Genomic DNA, 18,584 nt, shown 5'->3' with positions numbered 1-18,584 from the left:
GAAGAAGAAGAAAACCTTGTGCAGCGTACTTCTCTTTGTTCTGCTAGTCTTCCATGGTAGTGCTTACAGTCCTTCCAGCTTTGCTAAGACCAGGGGAACTCATTTCGTTATTGACGATCGGCTGTTCTATTCGAACGGGTTCAATTCGTACTGGCTCATGTACACGGCTGCGGATCCGGCCGAGAGGGACAAGGTGTCTTCTGCTCTTGAGCAGGCCTCTACTCTCGGGTTAAGAGTGATCAGGACTTGGGCTTTCAGTGATGGAGGATATAGACCCTTGCAGTACTCCCCTGGTGTATACAATGAGAATATGTTTAAGGTAAATATATATACACATGCCTTGCTTGTTTAACTGTTGCACTATATTATTGTTTAAGGTAATGATTTAGCAGATCCGATCATGAAGAATGCTTCTTAATTCTGACAACGATATCGGTTTATTCTTGGCTGAATGGAATCGATTCAGGCCTTGGACTTTGTGATCTCTGAAGCCAAGAAGTATGGTGTGCATCTGATACTGAGCTTGGTCAACAACTGGGAGGGCTTTGGAGGGAAGAAGCAGTATGTGCAATGGGCAAGAGACAAGGGTCAGTCCTTAGGGTCTGAAGATGACTTCTTCAGGAACGAAGTTGTGAAGCAATTCTACAAGAACCATGTCAACGTGCGTACACTGACAGGTTTCTCGCTACTGTTCCATTGCATGTATACCTTGGCTTCTATATGTGGAACTTCACAGATTTTGTTGTCTATATCAGACTGTTCTCGCCAGGGTTAACACTATCACGGGAGTAGCGTACAAGGATGATCCCACCGTTTTCGCATGGGAGCTCATGAACGAGCCGCGATGCCAAAGCGACCTCTCAGGAAGAACTCTCCAAGTTTGTCACAGCCAGTTCATTGATCCTTCTCAGATTCTTCCTTTTCATTCTGTTTCTGGTGATTCTTACGGCCGGCATCGGAATTCATCGACAGTCCTGGATCACGGAGATGGCTGCTCACGTGAAGTCTACAGATAGAAACCACATGGTGGAGGTTGGCATGGAGGGTTTCTACGGCGAATCGATGCCTGAGAGGAAGAAATACAACCCCGGCTACGAAGTCGGTACGGATTTCATCGCTAACAACCGGGTTCCGGGGATCGACTTCGCCACCATTCATGCATACCCAGATCAATGGTAAGCAGTACGTACGGTCGATCCTGTTGTGTTCTGTCAGAGCTCAACCCAGCTACAATCTCCACACAAATCATCAGCTCTCTAAGCTTAATTCCTTGCACCATTAATTTACAGGGTTCCAGGATCGAACGACGACGGTCAACTGGCCTTCCTCCGGAGCTGGATCCAGTCTCACATTCAAGACGCAGGTTCAATTCTTGGGAAGCCGCTAATGGTGACAGAATTCGGCAAGTCGTCGAGGCAAGCAGGGTACACCGTGAGCAAAAGGGACGCCTTCTACGCCACCATTTACGATGCAATATATGCATCAGCCAAGGCTGGAGGCCCTTGCGCAGGTGGTCTGTTCTGGCAGCTGTTAGCCCAAGGAATGGATAGCTTCAGAGATGGCTACGAGATCATATTCGCTGAAAGCCCCTCGACGACGAGCATCATCTCTCGACAGTCCCACAGGATATCAAGTCTTGGCGTTCCCAAGGCACTGGAAGAAGCTGCAGAGATGGAGAACATGGAACCCTAGTAGAATGATCAAGCACAAGGTGCATGCATGTATGTATCGAGTACTGATGCTAAATAAGAAAAAACTAATATATGTTTAATGCTGGAGATTCGATAATGTCAAAAATGCTTGAAGCAATGCTTTGCATACATAATAACAACAGCCACCCAATGCTACCTTATGCTTTATAATTAAAATTATCGCAATAAAGGGAATGATTGCAACTACAACTCAATTAATGTCCACATTTGACTAATATATTCAATAAAATATCTAATTCCGGAACCCAATGTCTTTGTCTCGGGGAAAATTATTATTTTCATGACTAAAGCCAGACTTGGATGGGACTTTGGAGAACATTGTCATAAAAAATGCCTTCTCTTACCTACTCATGTGATAAATCTCTATAAAAACTCTCAATAGGCTTTCAAGGTAAGAGACATGAAAATTTTGCTTTAATTAAAAAAAAAAAGGAGATAGAAAGAGAAGTTATTTATTTTCCTCAAAATATAAGTAAATAAGATAATGAACTTCAATTTTTTTCCCCTTATTTGACCTTCAATTATTTATTCTTTCCGCCTCACTTGATTGAAATGTTCAATATGTACACCTGTATTTTTTTTTAAAATACATTCATGCTTCTTTTGTATAATTTAATATTAATAAGGGTATCGATTTTGAATTCGACACAATAACACATCTCGAACCCAACATGACATAGAGATATAACCTTATAACATAAAAATGACTATGATATAATTTATTTAATAAATAAATAATTACAGATAATTTTAGATGAATTAAATATCTTTAAGTATAACGTAGAATCGATATAAATTTAGATGCAAGTACAAAGTTAATATATATTTTTTACAAAGGGTAAGTAGTTAAACAATATAAAACTAAACCAAGCAAAGATAAAATAGAGATTTCCATCCTTAAGATGCATTTTTCACAAGAATAAAAAAAAAAGAAAAAGAGTAGGAACTAAGTTTTCTATCATCACATTCCTTGGTTTCAAAAAAGTTCAGCTAAATGCTGGCTAACAATTTTGCATTGAAATCAAACTATCTTGATAAACCAATAAACCAATGGATCAATTGGCAATATCATTTTTTTTTCTTACAAATGATTTGAGTGATGAAGTGATATTAGAACTTTACGTCGATCTAACAGAATATCTAACCAATAACTTCATTTGGCAACATTACTAACAATTGGTCAATTAACATGAAGACAATGGTATTCAACAGTCAAATCCACAAAGAACAAAGAAAACGAGGAAACAAATGACTTCTTTGTGCCACATCAACTGCTTGGGAAATTGCACCATGTGCTGCTACTATTGCCTGTTGAACAATCGGCATCTCGAGAGGACCTTTCCTAGATATGCGGATAGCAAAGGCCAAGTGGAAGCCAATGATAGAGATTTGAGGATTCGGAAAATATTTTTTTTACAAGGATAAATAACTTATTTAACTTGATGAGACTAAATAGTCTAAATTAATAGTTTTTAAATCCAACAAACATCATAAATCAACCAAAATCTCCTCCGCTTTCAGCGTTTGATGAGGGATTAAATAGAACATCATCATAGATCAAGACACCTAAATGGACACTATTCTCAAGTGGAGAGTGCAGCCAGCATTGAGAATCTATCAGAAAACCTGTCCTTTAAAGAAACCTCCATATCGAAGGAACACTTTGAGGCACGGACCCTCGTGACGCCTTGCAAGGCGTCCCCATCGTCGTTCGATCGGCATCCAAAGGTGCTCTTGAGAAAGGACGACGACTGAGGCACGCCTCCATTGCACGAAAACCCAGCCCAACGATGGGCCGCTCGCTATGCTCTCATCAGCCCATGCATCATCATACACAATTAAAAACTACGATGCAAATCCGACCCTCCAACGGACCTTGTCTGATAGCAAATTGACGGTTCAGATCTCACAAGACGGCGGCTTTCTATTGGGTGTTTGTCGCCATCACCCGTGGGCAACGCGCCACGTCGCGCGAAGCCGGCCCCTTTTTATAATGCGAAGTCTCCCGTCGCCCTCTATATCTGCGCGCACCGCTGCGTTCCGACACCTGGCCGTCCTCGACTCCACATTACCTGCTTCTGGGTAGCAGGCGACGAGCGGCGAACCCCTCGCCACTTGATACCAAATACAAAAAGGTCTCCCTCTCTCTCTCTCTCTCTCTCTCTCAGAGACGCGCGCGCACACAATGGGAAAAATTATGAAAGTGCTGTTTCTCTTGCCAATTTTGGCAAACAGGGATTCGCTAGAGATATTTTAAGATGTTATTTTAGATATTTTAAGATGTTGGTTTCTGTAAAATAGTGTGGGGTGAAGTGTTGTTACTGTTATTTGTCTATATTTGCGGAAGAATTTTCATCTTGGGTTTTGCTTGAACTTGTTCAAGATTTGTTTATGAGATCTGATCTTGATGATTTTGTTGGTGGTAGGGAGATTGAAGGAGGTGGGGAATGGATTTCAAGAGTCTCGGAGGCGGAGGAGGAGGGGCGGGTGGGGAGCCACCGGTCCCGCCGCCGCTGGCGCGACAGGGGTCGGTCTACTCGCTTACGATGGACGAGTTCCAGAGCACGCTGGGAGGGATCGGGAAGGACTTCGGGTCGATGAACATGGACGAGTTGCTTAGGAACATATGGACGGCCGAGGAGAGCTACGCCATGACCGCCGCCCTTGGCGATGGCAGCGGTCCCGGCTCCGGCCTCCAGCGGCAGGGTTCGCTCACCTTGCCCAGAACCCTCAGCCAGAAGACGGTCGACGAGGTCTGGCGGGACCTCATAGGCCACTCCTCCTCCTGCAGCCAGGTGCCGGCCGTCCGCGGCTTGGATGTCCCGCGGCAGTCCACCCTCAGGGAGATGACCCTCGAGGAGTTCTTGGTGCGGGCCGGAGTGGTGAGGGAGGACATGGCTCCGCCGCAGGCGCCTTCGAGGCCGACCAACAATACAAGTAACGACACCAGCGTCTTTTATGGCGATTTGCCGGCCGTCAACAGTTCTGCTGGACTTGATCTCGGATTCAGTCAGGCGCCGGCTGGAAGTACCGGAAACATTGTGGACGCTCCAATTCCTCACGGTTCAGCTGCCAATTTGGGGATGACGGTCACTGCCGCCAGACTTTATGCGCCTCCCATGACCTTGGGAAATGGCGTGGACTTGGCGAATCCACAAGGGATGACAGGCGGAGGGCTTGTTGGTTTTGGCCATGCTGATGTGAGGAACGGATTAACAACGGGGATCCTTGGTCTGGGCGCAGCTGGAGTTTTGGCGGCATCAGGCTCCCCTGCAGACCATCTGTCTTCGGATAGGCTTGGGAAAGGCAACGGGGATCTGTCTTCTGTGTCGCCCGTTCCGTACGTGTTCAGTGGTGGGATGAGGGGACGGAAAGGCAATGGAGCTCTCGAGAAAGTTGTGGAGAGGAGGCAGAGAAGGATGATAAAAAACAGGGAGTCTGCTGCTAGATCGCGTGCCCGAAAGCAGGTAATTTTTTTCTTGTGCTTTCTAGTAATTTTTTTTGCTTATGTTGCGTATTTTGCTTAAAATGGTTGCACTTTTTATTTTTTCTTGTTTCTCTATGGTTCATGCCCATCTTGTCAAAGAATGCTATACTTAGTAGGATCAGTGTTCTATGTTTGGTTAGACAATCCTTTCTTTTTGTGCATTTCATGAGATGTGAGACTCTGTTCTTTGGTATTCTATTACTTGTCAGCCTTTCTGATCTTGAGTTGCTGCTCTTCTTTTTTCATATTTCTTCTAAGTATTTGTTGTTTGTTTGAATAAAATCGAGGGTTCTTAATCAACCGTGAAATGCTAATTAAATCGGCAGATTATCTGAATGCAGTTCACTTCGTGAGTTCTTATTTTTATTTGTGAACAATGATAACATTCATCCAAAAGATGGATGACTTTCATGATCTGTACAACAAAAACTTCTATAAAACATTATCTGGTGGAGAAGATGTCATCCAAGTCAGATCCCTATAGTGTGCATAATGTGTAATGCATCCTAATCCTTGTGGACAAGTATGATTCCATCAACATGCTAATAGGCTGGCTTTCATGACATAATTGAAGTTTGTTGTCTTTATCCAGTAACAAAAAAAGTGTTACATTGACTGGATAGGTGCATTGGTTATGATTTTGTTACTAACAAGTTGGATTGGTAATGAATCTTAATGACTAATTGAGAATCAGCCCATGAACCAAGTATTTCCTCCATAAAAACCATTATTGCTTTTGTATATATATATACAGAATGCATTATCTATTCTCATTCAGAATAATGCTCTTAAGCATATTGTTTTACATCTTGGATAATTTAAAGAATATGGTTCTCCTTTAGCAAAAGAGAACCTTATCTTTTCTTTTTGTCGTAACCCATTCACTTCTAAGAGTCTTGCTTAATATTGTTATGCATGAAGGTGGTATCAAATCCTTCAACCGTTGGTGATTTACTGAATTGAGACTTGTGTTTTCTTCTAATTTCTTCTATATATTTTCATGGAAGAGATCAGTAGATTAAATTGATGAATTTTTAAAATGTATATAATGTAAAGATCTAAGAAGTAGATTGTTTTATGTGCCAAAATTTGACTTTGGAAATGAAATTATGAGTGAAGTAAAAGGTTGGCCCAGAATCCCAACTATGTTGTCACAATTTGTCAGCATAACTTAGGTTATATTAGAACAATAGAGCCTGCAGAGTTTTTGCCACATGACACAATAATGCTTGTAATCTAGTACATTGGCTTTGCTTCTTCTCTATTATGTTATTTTCTTGTTTAAATAGAGAAAAATGAGTTTTTCTGGTTTCTATTTTTTAAATGGATATTATGTAGATGCTATTAACTTTATTCATGACTTCTGTATGTTCTGCATATTAACATTTCTGATTTGACCTAGGCTTATACTATGGAGCTGGAAGCTGAGGTAGCAAAACTTAAAGAACAAAATCAAGAATTGCAGGAGAAACAGGTGGTTTTCTCAACTGTATTGACATGTCTGATTTATGATGTCATGATTTCTCTATTCGTAATTCATCGGAATCCTTTTTTAACAATAAATTAATAACCATTTTCTTGTTTGTTACCGCTACTTTCATGTCAGTTTCCAAATTTCCAATAGCATTGCTCTTTGTTCCCCTTGCATTTGGATTTTCATAAGACCTAAATATGCAGCTTCTATGCGAATATCCAAGATAGAGATGTCACAAAGCAGAATAAAAATGAGAGTGGTAGTTTGTGATTAATTGTAAATCCTGATTTGATGTTTGTGCTTTAGAAAATCCAGATTCAAAAAAGTATTGGATAATTACATTAACTCTATTGCAATTCTGTTATTTAATAGTAGAAATGGCAAAGAAATTTCCCAAAATAAGTACCTTCACCTTGATGAGTTCATCATGATCTTTGATAACCATGAGGTTAGATCGTGTGTCTATGCTTCCCCATACCAATGGCATGTCCTGTTCCAACATTACAGCATGTATTGTTCTAGTTGGGTCTGCATTTAGATGCAAAATTTGATATTCACAAGCCATACTATGTTGTTTACAACTTTATGAGCAAGTAAGAAAGATAGAACCTCTGATTAGCCTCTTCAACTTTTTGTAGGCAGAAATGATGGAGATGCAGAAAAATCAGGTAACTTTTTCTCTTTAGATTGATCATTAATCTAGATATTTTCCCACCATATATATAATCATGTCTGCTGTTGGTATAGAATTTCATGATATTCTTTTCCTACTGAATGCATAATGATTGACTCTACTGCTGGTAGTTTCTAGCTATGATGTATATTTTTCTTTTCCGTCAGTCATCATGTACTTTTATTTATTATTTTACTGATGAAAATTTGTTGCTAGACTTAAGGATAAACGTTTCCAAGTCAAGCTAATTGCCTTTGTGCAACTCAAGCAACTCAGCATAGTCACCATATTAACAATCATCTTTTCTAGATATGCTTTTCTCTTCACTGCAGTGACTTATTTTTATTCTCTGATTTTAAATAAAGATGTTTAGCATGTTGAGGAAAACATTGAAGTAAAATGAATCTCAAACAATAAGATAATTTCATGGGAAGAAATAACCCATACATGAATTAGTTGATGGAATGACAACCACCCATAAAATACGTTGATCCTTCTCTGCTGCATGTGGCTTCAGAGACTCTAAAAGTGTGCATAGATAAATTGTTTATTTTGTTATCTTTGGAGTTTTTGTAACTCTTAAACCTAAATTAGTCAATGTGCTAGGGGCTTTGAAGCTAGGGAACAAAATTTTGATTGTCTGGTTTATTCCATATTAGTCCCGCATGGATCTGCACACCTTTTGGTTGATTGCCTTGATTTAGCCATTTCTTGAGCCAGCTTATGCGGCTCTTTAGTTTCAATTAGAGGTGTCCTCTCTTTTTTCCTTTCTAGTTGCTCTAATCGAATCTCATCTTTTGTTGTCTCCTCTTCTACCCTCTCTTCTTTGTTTCATATTTATTATTTAATGCCACCAATAACAACTAATTTTGATTTTGACATTTTCATTGTGTCCTGATACACCTGATGTCTACATTTTTAATGATGTGCAGTCGTTTTGATTTATTTTTTTCAAATAAATTTGATTAGTTTAGGATGTCTCTTGCAAGTGATGTGGTGTCCTGATACACCTTTGTTTCATAAGTTGTCATATGAAACATCTACTACTAATATTAGTTTATATGTTTGTTCAAGGAAAAGAAAAAAGAAATCCAGGCAAAATATAGGAGACAACTAGCTTGATTGAAGATTCTAAATAAAAAAAAGGAAGTTTTGAGCTTGATCGAAGATTTCAAAGATTGATTGAAGATATTATAGTAGAAGGAAATTTCATTAATATTTAAGATTGTTGATTGATTTAGAATACTTTCTATTTTGCTAATTTTCTTGTAAAAATATTCCTATTTTGTAAGTATTTTTTAGAATTTTTTCCTTTTTGTGATTCATATACTCGAAATTGCAGTCCTTAGTATCATCTCTATTTCAGAGTCATAATTGTAGTTTTGCCTTTCTTCCCCCTCTTCTATTTTTCGTTCTCCTACTTTATTATATTGTTTTTCTTCAACGCCATTGAATGAAGTAGAATTGAGTAAAATCAGCAAATTTCAATTAAGTTTGATCAACCATAGTTACTTTCAATCAATTTGTGGCTATAAGGTCAAGAAATCAATCGATCGGTTAATACTAAGAACTATGGTCAAAAGGATGCGTTCTTAAGGAGAATCTTCTATGCTGCTTATGAGATTTGTAACATGTAATATATTTAATTTGCTGCTCCAAGCAATTGTTCCAAACCCTGCCTCCGCCTAACTCACTTCAAGTTCACCAGGGTATAGGTTAATTAGGTGACACATTAAATAATAGAGTATCATCAACCAAAAATAATCCCTTCTGTAGTGCGACAAAATGGTGTTAACGCATACATTCTATGATACGATAATAACTAACAATTCGATATGTATCAGTGACTTGGTAAGATCAGCTAGAAAGAAGCCATTTGTTGCTACTGTTGCAAGTTCTTATCTTTTTATCCTAGTTTGAATTTACTATGAGGACATAGTTCCACCTTCTTCAAACAAGGTTAAATTTGGTTCTAACAGGTCTTGCAGATGATCAATCAGCAGCATGGACCAAAGAAGAAGTGCTTGAGGAGGACACAAACAGGTCCATGGTAAAGGGAGGCCTCGACAACCAGAATATCTTGTATTTTAGCTTGTAGAGCAGTTGTGTATATGGCAGGGTATTTCATCATTTGCTGTAGAATCAAAATAATATTGTAGAATTAGCTTTTCGTCTATCTTGTTTTGCTCTTCTCATAGTGATCTTTTATTCTTGCATGCTCTTATGTCAGTGAGCTTTATCTCTTCCCAGTCTCATTACTGACATTTCCGACCATGTGATAATTACCGCAAAAAGCCTGCTTTTGGCCGAGCATGTTGGTTGGTTATACATCAGGTTTCTTTAAACGAGAAATTTGATTTATCATTTTAATTTCAATGATAATATATATTTTTTATATGTTTTATTTTATGTGATTGATTTCATATAAATATGTTCAAGTTTTTTATATAAAAACTATCTATCTTGTTTAAAATCAAAAAAGTAATTTTCATTCCGACAAATCTTAATAAATCATGAATCATAAAAATCATCAAGTATAATTTTAAAATATGAATTATGATATCATCAAATATAATTTTATAAAGTATTTTTAATTAAAGTTAAAAATCATCAATTTAGATACATATTATTTCTTCTTAAAAACATACATAACTGATATGATTTGTTTATTAAGCCATCCAATTTCCACTGCCAAGAGCTACAAACATTTAAGATGTTCTATAGATAGATGACTTGCCAGTATCACTCTTGGTTAACCATTGTCATCTTGTTTTTCCTTTTAACTTGGTCTTATCATTATGCAAATAGTAGATTTTATTTTTTTCCACCGGGTGATGATGGGATTTTTTTTTACATGAATAGTCCTGTTTTGATTAACTAATTTAGCTGATATTATGAGATTTTGAATCTTGGTAAATTGGTATGATTTGTCATCATCAAATCAATATTTTATATATAAATTTATTAAATAAAAATTTAAATCTTGAATCAGAATACATTATTATACGTTTTTTAGTTAAATTAGTTTGATATATTTAAAAATTTATCAAATGAGATATTGATTCCTCAATCTTTAATTATTGGATTTGATGGTATATCACTCACTATATTACTGTTTGAAGTGTAGCTTAGTATTTAATGGTGTATCACTCCATCTTATGATAGGGTTAATTATAGGTAATTAGTTATTTTTAATATTTTATTTTTATTTTTATTTTTATATTTAAACAAATAAATTAAGAATTTTCTATTTATAAAAATAAAATATTTAATTTTATTTTATTTTTGTCAACGAGATTAGATGTTTTACTTTTTAAATATAGGATCTTAAAATAATTTTTAAAAATATAAAAAATTAAGATACTAAAGATAATTAATTAAAAAATAATGTGTAATTAATCCCTTGATTGATATATCACCCTCCTCTCCAAAACCTATTATATCTCGGCCAGCGTATGAAAATTCTCGATACATGAGTTTACAAGTGAGCTAATATTTTAGTAAAGATTGATTTCAGATTAATTATACCATAAATCTTCTCTTCATCAGAAGTCGCACCACACAAACCATCAATTACTCGTTTCAATCAGAACTTAAATTGATCCAGTCAGATAAAATTACAGTCCTTCCTTTTAATTTTTAATTCAGTCCTTCCCCTTCTCTAGCCGGGCCTTTCTCGACTCGCCAAGAAAAATGGGCGGGGGCCGAAGAGAAGCGGCGTTGGAGCTCCGAACAGCCTCCAAGATCGGCCTGGCCTCTCTCTCGGCGGCGGTGGCGGAGACTGCGACCTTCCCCATAGACATCCTAAAGACACGGCTTCAGCTCTGCGGCGAGTCCTCTCGGCCCCCGTCCCGCACCCGCCCGCTCGCCTCCGCCGGTGGGAACTCCCTCCGCGTTGCAGCTGAGATCTGGAGGAAGGGCGGCGTATTGGGTTTCTACAGCGGCCTCTCTCCTGCCGTCCTCCGCCACCTGTTCTACACCCCCATACGGATCGTCAGCTACGAGCACCTCCGCGTTGCCGCGGCGCCGGACGGTTCGCTCCTTGGGAAAGCCCTCGCCGGAGGCGTCTCTGGCGTCATCGCCCAGGTGACATCCGAGATCCCGTTTTCGCTGAATACGATTGATTCTTGTGCGTTGCAAATTTTGGAGATGTGCCTTCTACACAGTTTTCTTGATTCTTATTTTCTTGCAAATGGTAATTGCAGAAAAAAAAAAATCGAATGTTGATCTGTCATTGCTGCTGCTAAAGGTGAATTTCTCTCTTATTGCATCCGTAGTCAACTTCTGAGAGAGATTACATAGCATGTACGACTTCCGTCTTGATCATTTTGATATAAGATCAGTATAAATGAGGTAGTCGATTGGGTAAAAGGACCTCTACGCTACTGTTATACTAGTTAGTAGCATACATTTTATGTGTTAATTGTAGAAGCAATGGTTGGTACGGTACATACAAGTCTTAGTTCAGTTGATCTTAAACAGTTCTCTTCAGAAGGCAAGTGTGTTTTTGGGAAAATCAAACTAGTGATATATCTCAAGATAACTAAATTTTAATGCATTGGATAAGAAAGGTATATTTAATGAGTCTATTCATGCAGCCACATAATGCACGGTACAGGTAGGATTTATGAGGAGAGGATGAGTAAAAATACTATGAAATCATATCAGTTACATGTTTAGGTCATAAGATGATCAGATAGTCCAAACAACCAAGGTGAACATGTCAAGCTGAAATGTTACTTTCCTTATAAACTTACATTGGATTTACATAGAGGCAGACCTCCAACTTTTTTATATTCATCTTTTTGGTTGTCACACTTCAGGTGCAAATTTGCTGTTGTAGTATTTTCTAAGCCTTTCAAATTTTGGTTCTCAGTAAGTTATCCTCGAGGGTTCAAATTTTCACTAAATATAATTCTTTTTAATTCTGGATACAACCTAACAGATATACTAGAACTGCAGTGCTGTTGGAAGCGCATCATGTTAAAGCTATGATAATGATATGACTGCAAGTTAGAGTTGATGACGTATTCAAGTTTGAGAATCATATTCAATGGAGGTAAAACATTATGAATTGATAAAAAAATAATTAAAAAAAGACTATTTTCATGATTGAGATAGTTAAATATATGAGTAACATGCAAAGTATATCTACATTAATGGAGGTCATGCACATCTAGGCATATATTGGACTGGGATGCAAGTGTATCCTATGCAAATAGATGAATACCAAGAGAATTGGTGTCTTTCTACTATAAGAATATTTTATTATTTTGTGCGACCTTATGAAGGATAGATCCAGGCATCCAAATGACTGCTTAAAGTATGTAAAGGCATCAAATTAAGGGCAATCATGGCTCCAAGGTATCTAGAGATGACAAATCTTCCCTAATAACATGCCAAGAACATATATGATATTTATAATGTCTACTAATATATTTGGGAAAAAGAATTTTAGAATTTTTCAAACTTATACATTGATTAGTAAGACATTCACAACTTTGTAAAAACTTGAGCATATTTTGAAAAAAAATTACAGTGGCATGAATGCTTGACATGATACGTTAGCATACACAATATGTCAATTTGGGATTGTTTCTGAAACAAAATGGACTTATCGACCAATTAGCACAACTTTGGTTATGCAATTAAGATTTGAAAGCGGATCACCCTGCTTTATTCCCCTTCAATCCTTGAAGCAGTTTGAATAATTACCGTTGATGTTATCTGTCCAATGAATTTATTAGGAAATTCCTCAGTTTGAGAACTTTGGTGATAATATGTCAGGATAGCAAGCCTTTTCCAAATCAACTTTAATCATACCATAGTTAAATTCAATGTCTGCAGTACCGAACTGTACCGCCCGGTACGGGTGGTACGTACCGGTCCGAGAGTACTGTAGCACTGTAGCAGAGCACTGTAGCACCGTAGCATAGCTACAGTCTCGGTACACCGTACCGTACCGGTACCGAGCCCAGATCGAAACACCGGTACGGTACGGTATTACGAACCTTGGTTAAATTTTCCTTTAGAATTGCATAAGGAGTAGGCTACCTTTTGGACAATAAAATTTTTTTCATGACTATCTCTTCCTGGGTGAAGGTTGATTGTTTGTGTGAAATCAAGTAGTGTAAGTGAGCTTGTCCAATCAATTAAAACCTTTGCAAGAATATAGTTATGCACATTATATATAGAAACAAGCCTCTAGTGTTTAACCTCAACATGATTTTTAATTATGGGAATAAAGATCATAAATGTCTTAGACCAATCCTTAGGAATCCTAGAAGTCTCATAGAAACAATTAAATGCATGTTATAAAGGAAGAGATAATATTCCGGTACTTTTTTTATAGAATTCAATTGTAAATCTATTTGGCACAGGAGTTTTATTCCCAGATAGAAGACAACACTAAGATAGAAGATAGCAGGATTACTTAGAGAATTAGCATCCTCATTATCGAAACCCCTAAGATTTGGTTAGTAGTGATTTCTAGAATGAGCGACAATAGGTTCAGACCACAAATTTTTGTAGAATTGGGTAAAGGCATTCATTATCTCTTTAGTTTCTGTATGAATTATCACATAATATTTATAATAAAATTCCTATGCCTTTTGGCTTGTAGTGACCAAATTGTGGTAAATCTCAAGTTTCTGTCCCCTTTATTGATCCAACAATATTTATTTTTAATTCATCACTTGAGGTTTAATTGTTTTCAAAAGAGTCATGCTATGATTGTACATACTCCTAAGTCCAATTTCCTCCCCATTAGATGAATTGTTGATGCCATTCTTAGCTTCCAAAGAGGCAATATTATTCTAGAGGATAGAGGGAGTATATTCTGACCTTCTACAATTCCAACGGAAAGAATAACCTTAGTGAGGCTATGATTTTTAAAAAAAGACTGGAGCAGAGCACCCTTAGTAGAATTTGCATGCCACACAAATCCCACATTCTCGGGTGTCTTAGGATAGTCCAAAAATTTTGAAATCTGAATAATTGGAATGAATATCCTTTTGGTTTGTGATATTGAAACCTGAGTTTTCTGTAGTTTAATCACTGCCAAATTCGAGATACAAGATATCCCTTCTCTGATTTCCTACTGGCACCTATACAATTCCAACTAAACAGGTTTCTTTTTCTACCATATGGTCAGTGATAAGATCATTCCATCCCTGGGGATATGAAGGATTGACATGAGACCTTTTGTAGTAGTGGAGGGTTTCTTAATCTTAGCTGTTCTATCTTGAGCATAATTGTAACCACCTTTAGACTGCTGCGAACTTGGTTCCTTGTAGCTCGAGCCTTTTGGGTATTATAGTTCCTAAGGATCCTCTTATTATCCTATCCATTTCCTTTCTACGCTCTTCCTCATTATTCCTTATATTGGACTTTGGAATCTTCACCAAGACTTCTTCAATAGACCCTCATCCAAGGGAAAGTGTAAATCATAAAAAAATCCACAATTCACTCTTTATTTCTTGTAATTATATATGTATACCATATTAATCATATATAATATACACAGTCCATTTTTTCTTTTATTTTTATTTGTTTATGGGTTATTTTATTCTCTTGAATGAGCTTCACTCTAAGCAGCTTTTAATTGATGAGCATAAATAACTGAATCTCAAAAGAAAGCACAGGATATAGGAGTTCCACTTCCAATTATAACATTTTAATTTTTCATAGGTGAATATACCAGTTTATCGTACTAGCTAATTCCACAGGATTTGAAGAATCTGTAGGTACTAATTAATCTTTATAAGTTGAATTGATGCACCAAACTCGTTTGATCTCACTTCAGATCAAGATCATACCAATGCTGATATTGTGAAGTGATAGAAGATTTATATCTTCATCCCTGGATCAGCTGGTATCACTTTGAATCAACTTGGGTTAGCCAATCTGTTGATTCAACTGATCCTCATCCTTGCAATTGGGTTGAGAAGTACAGAGGAGGAGAGAATCGGGAGAGGAGAAAAGAGTGAAAGAGGAGGAAAAAAAAAAGAGGGAAGTTCTGGAGTTGTGAGCTCATTGTCTTGAGCTCTCCTAACTGGATTTTCCTTCCACTTTCCAAGATGCTCTTCTTTCCATCACAGGGAAGAAAGAGCTCGTAAGTCAAGGCCATTGTGAAATAGAGATTAGGATAAGTAGGGTTATTGTTCCTCTCACATTTCACTTTTGAATACTGCTCATAGCAGCTATCTCTCTGATAATATATGCCTTAACTATTCTTTTGGGTGCCAAATTATTTAATGGTTTCATTGTACTGAGAGATCAATACGAGGAGAGAATCTTGATCCTTGAGGAAATTATGTAGGTAAAGTACTCAAATGGACCATTTACACATGTAGCACAGAGTTCATAGTGTGTAAAGGAAAAAGTAAATAAATGGTGAAATAATACATGCACTGTTTTGAACTTCATAATTATTATATTTTGAAAATAATAATTACAAGACTTTTGATACATAGCTCATAACTTAAAAATTTTTAAACTGTGTTAGATTCAAAATATTCAAGTTAGACATGGACAATTGATTATGTATATAAATTTCTGTTTCAAGATATAAAACAAACTATTTGAAATTAGATCATAGAAGGATTAGCACAGATACATATGAATTCTAAAATTTGTATTAATTATAACTTTTTAAACGTTTAAGCTAGATTATAAAAGAATTTCAACACTAAACTGACAAACAATAAAGTTAAACATAGAGTTAGCTAAAACTTTAGATTTTGACTAAGAAACAACAAATTGCAGCTTACTTACATCATGAACATGACTATGAAATTCTTTATTGACAAATTGTATTAATCTTTAGAACAAATTAAGAATAGGTTATATTATATTATGGGCAAATTCCATTAGAAAGCTCTAAGTTTTAGCATGATCTGTTTCTTCTCTAAAAATTTCAACAAACCGATCCTAAATTTTCTAAAACTTTAAATTTGCTGTAGCTTTTGAAAAAGCAATCATTTGGAGAACTAAGTTATTGTTATCTACTATCTGAAACCTTCAGTTTTATATGCTGATTCTTCTTTCTTCCTCTTCACCTTCACTTCCTCCCCCTTGCACACCTCCATTACTGCCTCTTTGGCTTCTCATCATCTCCACTAGTGTTGTAGCTACTCCCTGCCTAGCACCAAGAGCCCAGCATCGCAGTCTTGTTGTCCATCACCACCATCCCATCATTTATAAATAGTAGTTTCACTTCAAAGGCATTGGGCCCACTGAACTCTGACCACCATCGTCACCCGCAACTGTTCAACCATCTCTGCCCACAGATGCTATCTTCCTAAACTTGCATTCACTAAAACATAGTGTTTATGAAATATAGTATAACAATCAGTGCTAGGTGATTGGTATTTCCGATATGCTAAAGAACACTGGATCTGAATACCAAAAGAAGTATTTTGACATACACTGCACTAAAGTTGAGATGAGATTTTTATGTTTAGCAAAGAAAATTGAGACATTTCTCAAACCCTGAAATAAACAAAGAAGAAGAACGATCAATTTCTTTAACTACTCTGATAGAACTAAAATAAGTAGAATAAAGCATTTAAGGAAGAAAACATAAGAGGATTTTAGATTCTTCATCATTCTTTGTTCTTCTATGGAATTACATCTCCTTAATAGAAATCATATTCATTTTTGATGAAACACTAAATTGCATATCATCTTCATTATTTGAGAACATCTTTTTACTGAATATCAGTTATGTATTGTTTAGTTAGATAAAAAAGTAAAATTACCTTCTTTTCCTTCTCACTGATCTTTTCTATTAGATCCTGAACATCCAATTTCTAATTTTCACCTTGTCAAATGTGTCTTCTGTTGCACCCCTACATGTAGCAAACTGAAGTCAGCATAGCTGTATAAATTGGAATGTTTTGACTTTCTTTTGAATGCATAATACTTGTGTGCTGATGTCTTGAAAATATAGTCATAATAGCAGAAGTGTAACACCTCAATTAGTCTCACATCAGAGGTGGACAAGATTAAGATTGACTTATAAAGGTTTGATGAGTATATTACTATCAATTTCAGCTTAAGCATTTTGATCAATGATTTAGGCCAAACGAAGTTGACAGGCCAATTAGTCTATTAGGCCCGAGTTGTGACGTTTGGTATCAGAGCAAAGCTTAAGACTTGCATAAGTCGGTTATATATTTGAGATCAGAAATTAGCATGATTCTGCATGTTCCATTGTGATTGTTGAATGTATTGACTTTGACATCTTCAAAATGCAGATTTTGGCAAGCCCTGCTGATCTTATAAAGGTAAGAATGCAAGCAGATGGCCATCTTTTAAGCACTGCTAACCAGCCCAGGTATGCTGGACTATTTGATGCTTTCAGGAAAATAATCCAGAAAGAAGGCTTTCCAGGCCTTTGGAGGGGGGTGTTTCCTAATGCTCAAAGAGCGTTTTTGGTCAATATGGGTGAATTGACATGTTACGATCAGGCAAAGCATTTTATTATTCGACAAGGGATATGTCAAGATAATACTTATGCTCATACATTGGCATCAGTGGCATCTGGACTTTGTTCGACTGCTCTAAGCTGTCCAGCTGATGTGGTAAAAACTAGAATGATGAATCAGACTTCTGGCAGAGATGCAGATGTATACAGAAATTCTGTTGACTGCTTGTACAAGACTGTGAAATTTGAAGGCTTGAGGGCATTGTGGAAAGGTTTCTTCCCAACATGGGCAAGGCTAGGGCCTTGGCAATTTGTGTTTTGGGTTTCTTATGAGAAGTTGCGGCGAGTCTCTGGTCTTTCCTCTTTCTGATAAATTTCTTATCATCACAGCTTGACAAAGAGGCAAGGGAAGTCTACCGATCATTAAATTCAGATTCAAAGGGGGAAAAGTTTAATTATCTTTACTATACCTTCATTTAAGTTCAAACCATTTTGCCCGTTGCCTTATGCATAGGCTTTATGGAATTGGTGTGCAGGTAGACTGAAATTTTATTTATGCCTTGTGATGGCTTATTCAATGAGAGGAATTAATGCGATATGCAGCTTTGAGATTTAATAATAGTTTTGATGTAGGAATATGACTTCTTTCCACCTTTGACTTTCATAACTAGTAGACAGAAAGTAGTATGAACTGTATTATGCTTCTTATGTGTTATTGTTTTTCTGCTTTTCTCAAATAAATTAGAAGGCTAATACTAAGAATTGAACACTATAAAAGGAGATCATCATGAGAGCTCCACAAATGTTCA

At 36.9% G+C, this 18,584-nt stretch overlaps 3 protein-coding genes across 4 annotated transcripts; all 3 read left to right on the top strand.

The window, feature by feature from the left end:
* LOC103989867 (putative mannan endo-1,4-beta-mannosidase 9) lies at positions 1-1,692 on the top strand. Its single transcript, XM_018827363.2, has 5 exons — positions 1-319; positions 467-661; positions 756-878; positions 973-1,175; positions 1,290-1,692. The coding sequence occupies exons 1-5, from the start codon at positions 158-160 to the stop codon at positions 1,690-1,692; spliced, it is 1,086 nt and encodes a 361-aa protein (XP_018682908.2). The 5' UTR covers positions 1-157.
* Positions 1,693-3,739: 2,047 nt separating this feature from the next.
* LOC103989498 (bZIP transcription factor 46) lies at positions 3,740-9,522 on the top strand. Of its 2 annotated transcripts, none has more exons than XM_009408361.3 (5): positions 3,740-3,847; positions 4,139-5,179; positions 6,602-6,673; positions 7,316-7,341; positions 9,326-9,522. In XM_009408361.3, exons 2-4 carry the CDS (start codon positions 4,160-4,162, stop codon positions 7,319-7,321), a joined length of 1,098 nt encoding a protein of 365 aa, XP_009406636.2. In that variant the 5' UTR covers positions 3,740-3,847; positions 4,139-4,159; the 3' UTR covers positions 7,322-7,341; positions 9,326-9,522. The 2 variants fall into 2 exon arrangements, with proteins under 2 accessions (XP_009406636.2, XP_009406635.2); XM_009408360.3 differs by having other exon boundaries at positions 7,312-7,341.
* A 1,466-nt stretch (positions 9,523-10,988) lies between these two features.
* LOC135641116 (mitochondrial uncoupling protein 3-like) lies at positions 10,989-18,471 on the top strand. The gene is made up of 2 exons (XM_065156173.1): positions 10,989-11,432; positions 17,606-18,471. Exons 1-2 carry the CDS (start codon positions 11,040-11,042, stop codon positions 18,143-18,145), a joined length of 933 nt encoding a protein of 310 aa, XP_065012245.1. The 5' UTR covers positions 10,989-11,039; the 3' UTR covers positions 18,146-18,471.
* The last annotated feature ends 113 nt before the right edge of the window (positions 18,472-18,584 follow it).

Source organism: Musa acuminata, chromosome BXJ3-6 (assembly GCF_036884655.1).
Source record: "Musa acuminata AAA Group cultivar baxijiao chromosome BXJ3-6, Cavendish_Baxijiao_AAA, whole genome shotgun sequence".
NCBI lineage: Eukaryota > Viridiplantae > Streptophyta > Magnoliopsida > Zingiberales > Musaceae > Musa > Musa acuminata.
Note: the sequence above shows the minus strand (reverse complement) of the source record. Positions and strands in the feature narration are given on the sequence as shown.

Excerpts from the sequence above, each read along its gene's own strand:
- LOC103989867 (XM_018827363.2), top strand. The coding sequence starts at position 158 with ATGTACACGGCTGCGGATCCGGCCGAGAGGGACAAGGTGTCTTCTGCT. Across the intron at positions 879-972 it reads TCTCAGGAAGAACTCTCCAA|TCCTGGATCACGGAGATGGC; the intron begins GTTTGTCACAGC and ends ATTCATCGACAG. Across the intron at positions 1,176-1,289 it reads CATGCATACCCAGATCAATG|GGTTCCAGGATCGAACGACG; the intron begins GTAAGCAGTACG and ends ATTAATTTACAG.
- LOC103989498 (XM_009408360.3), top strand. The coding sequence starts at position 4,160 with ATGGATTTCAAGAGTCTCGGAGGCGGAGGAGGAGGGGCGGGTGGGGAG. Across the intron at positions 5,180-6,601 it reads GATCGCGTGCCCGAAAGCAG|GCTTATACTATGGAGCTGGA; the intron begins GTAATTTTTTTC and ends GATTTGACCTAG. Across the intron at positions 7,342-9,325 it reads TGGAGATGCAGAAAAATCAG|GTCTTGCAGATGATCAATCA; the intron begins GTAACTTTTTCT and ends TGGTTCTAACAG.
- LOC135641116 (XM_065156173.1), top strand. The coding sequence starts at position 11,040 with ATGGGCGGGGGCCGAAGAGAAGCGGCGTTGGAGCTCCGAACAGCCTCC. Across the intron at positions 11,433-17,605 it reads TCTCTGGCGTCATCGCCCAG|ATTTTGGCAAGCCCTGCTGA; the intron begins GTGACATCCGAG and ends TTCAAAATGCAG.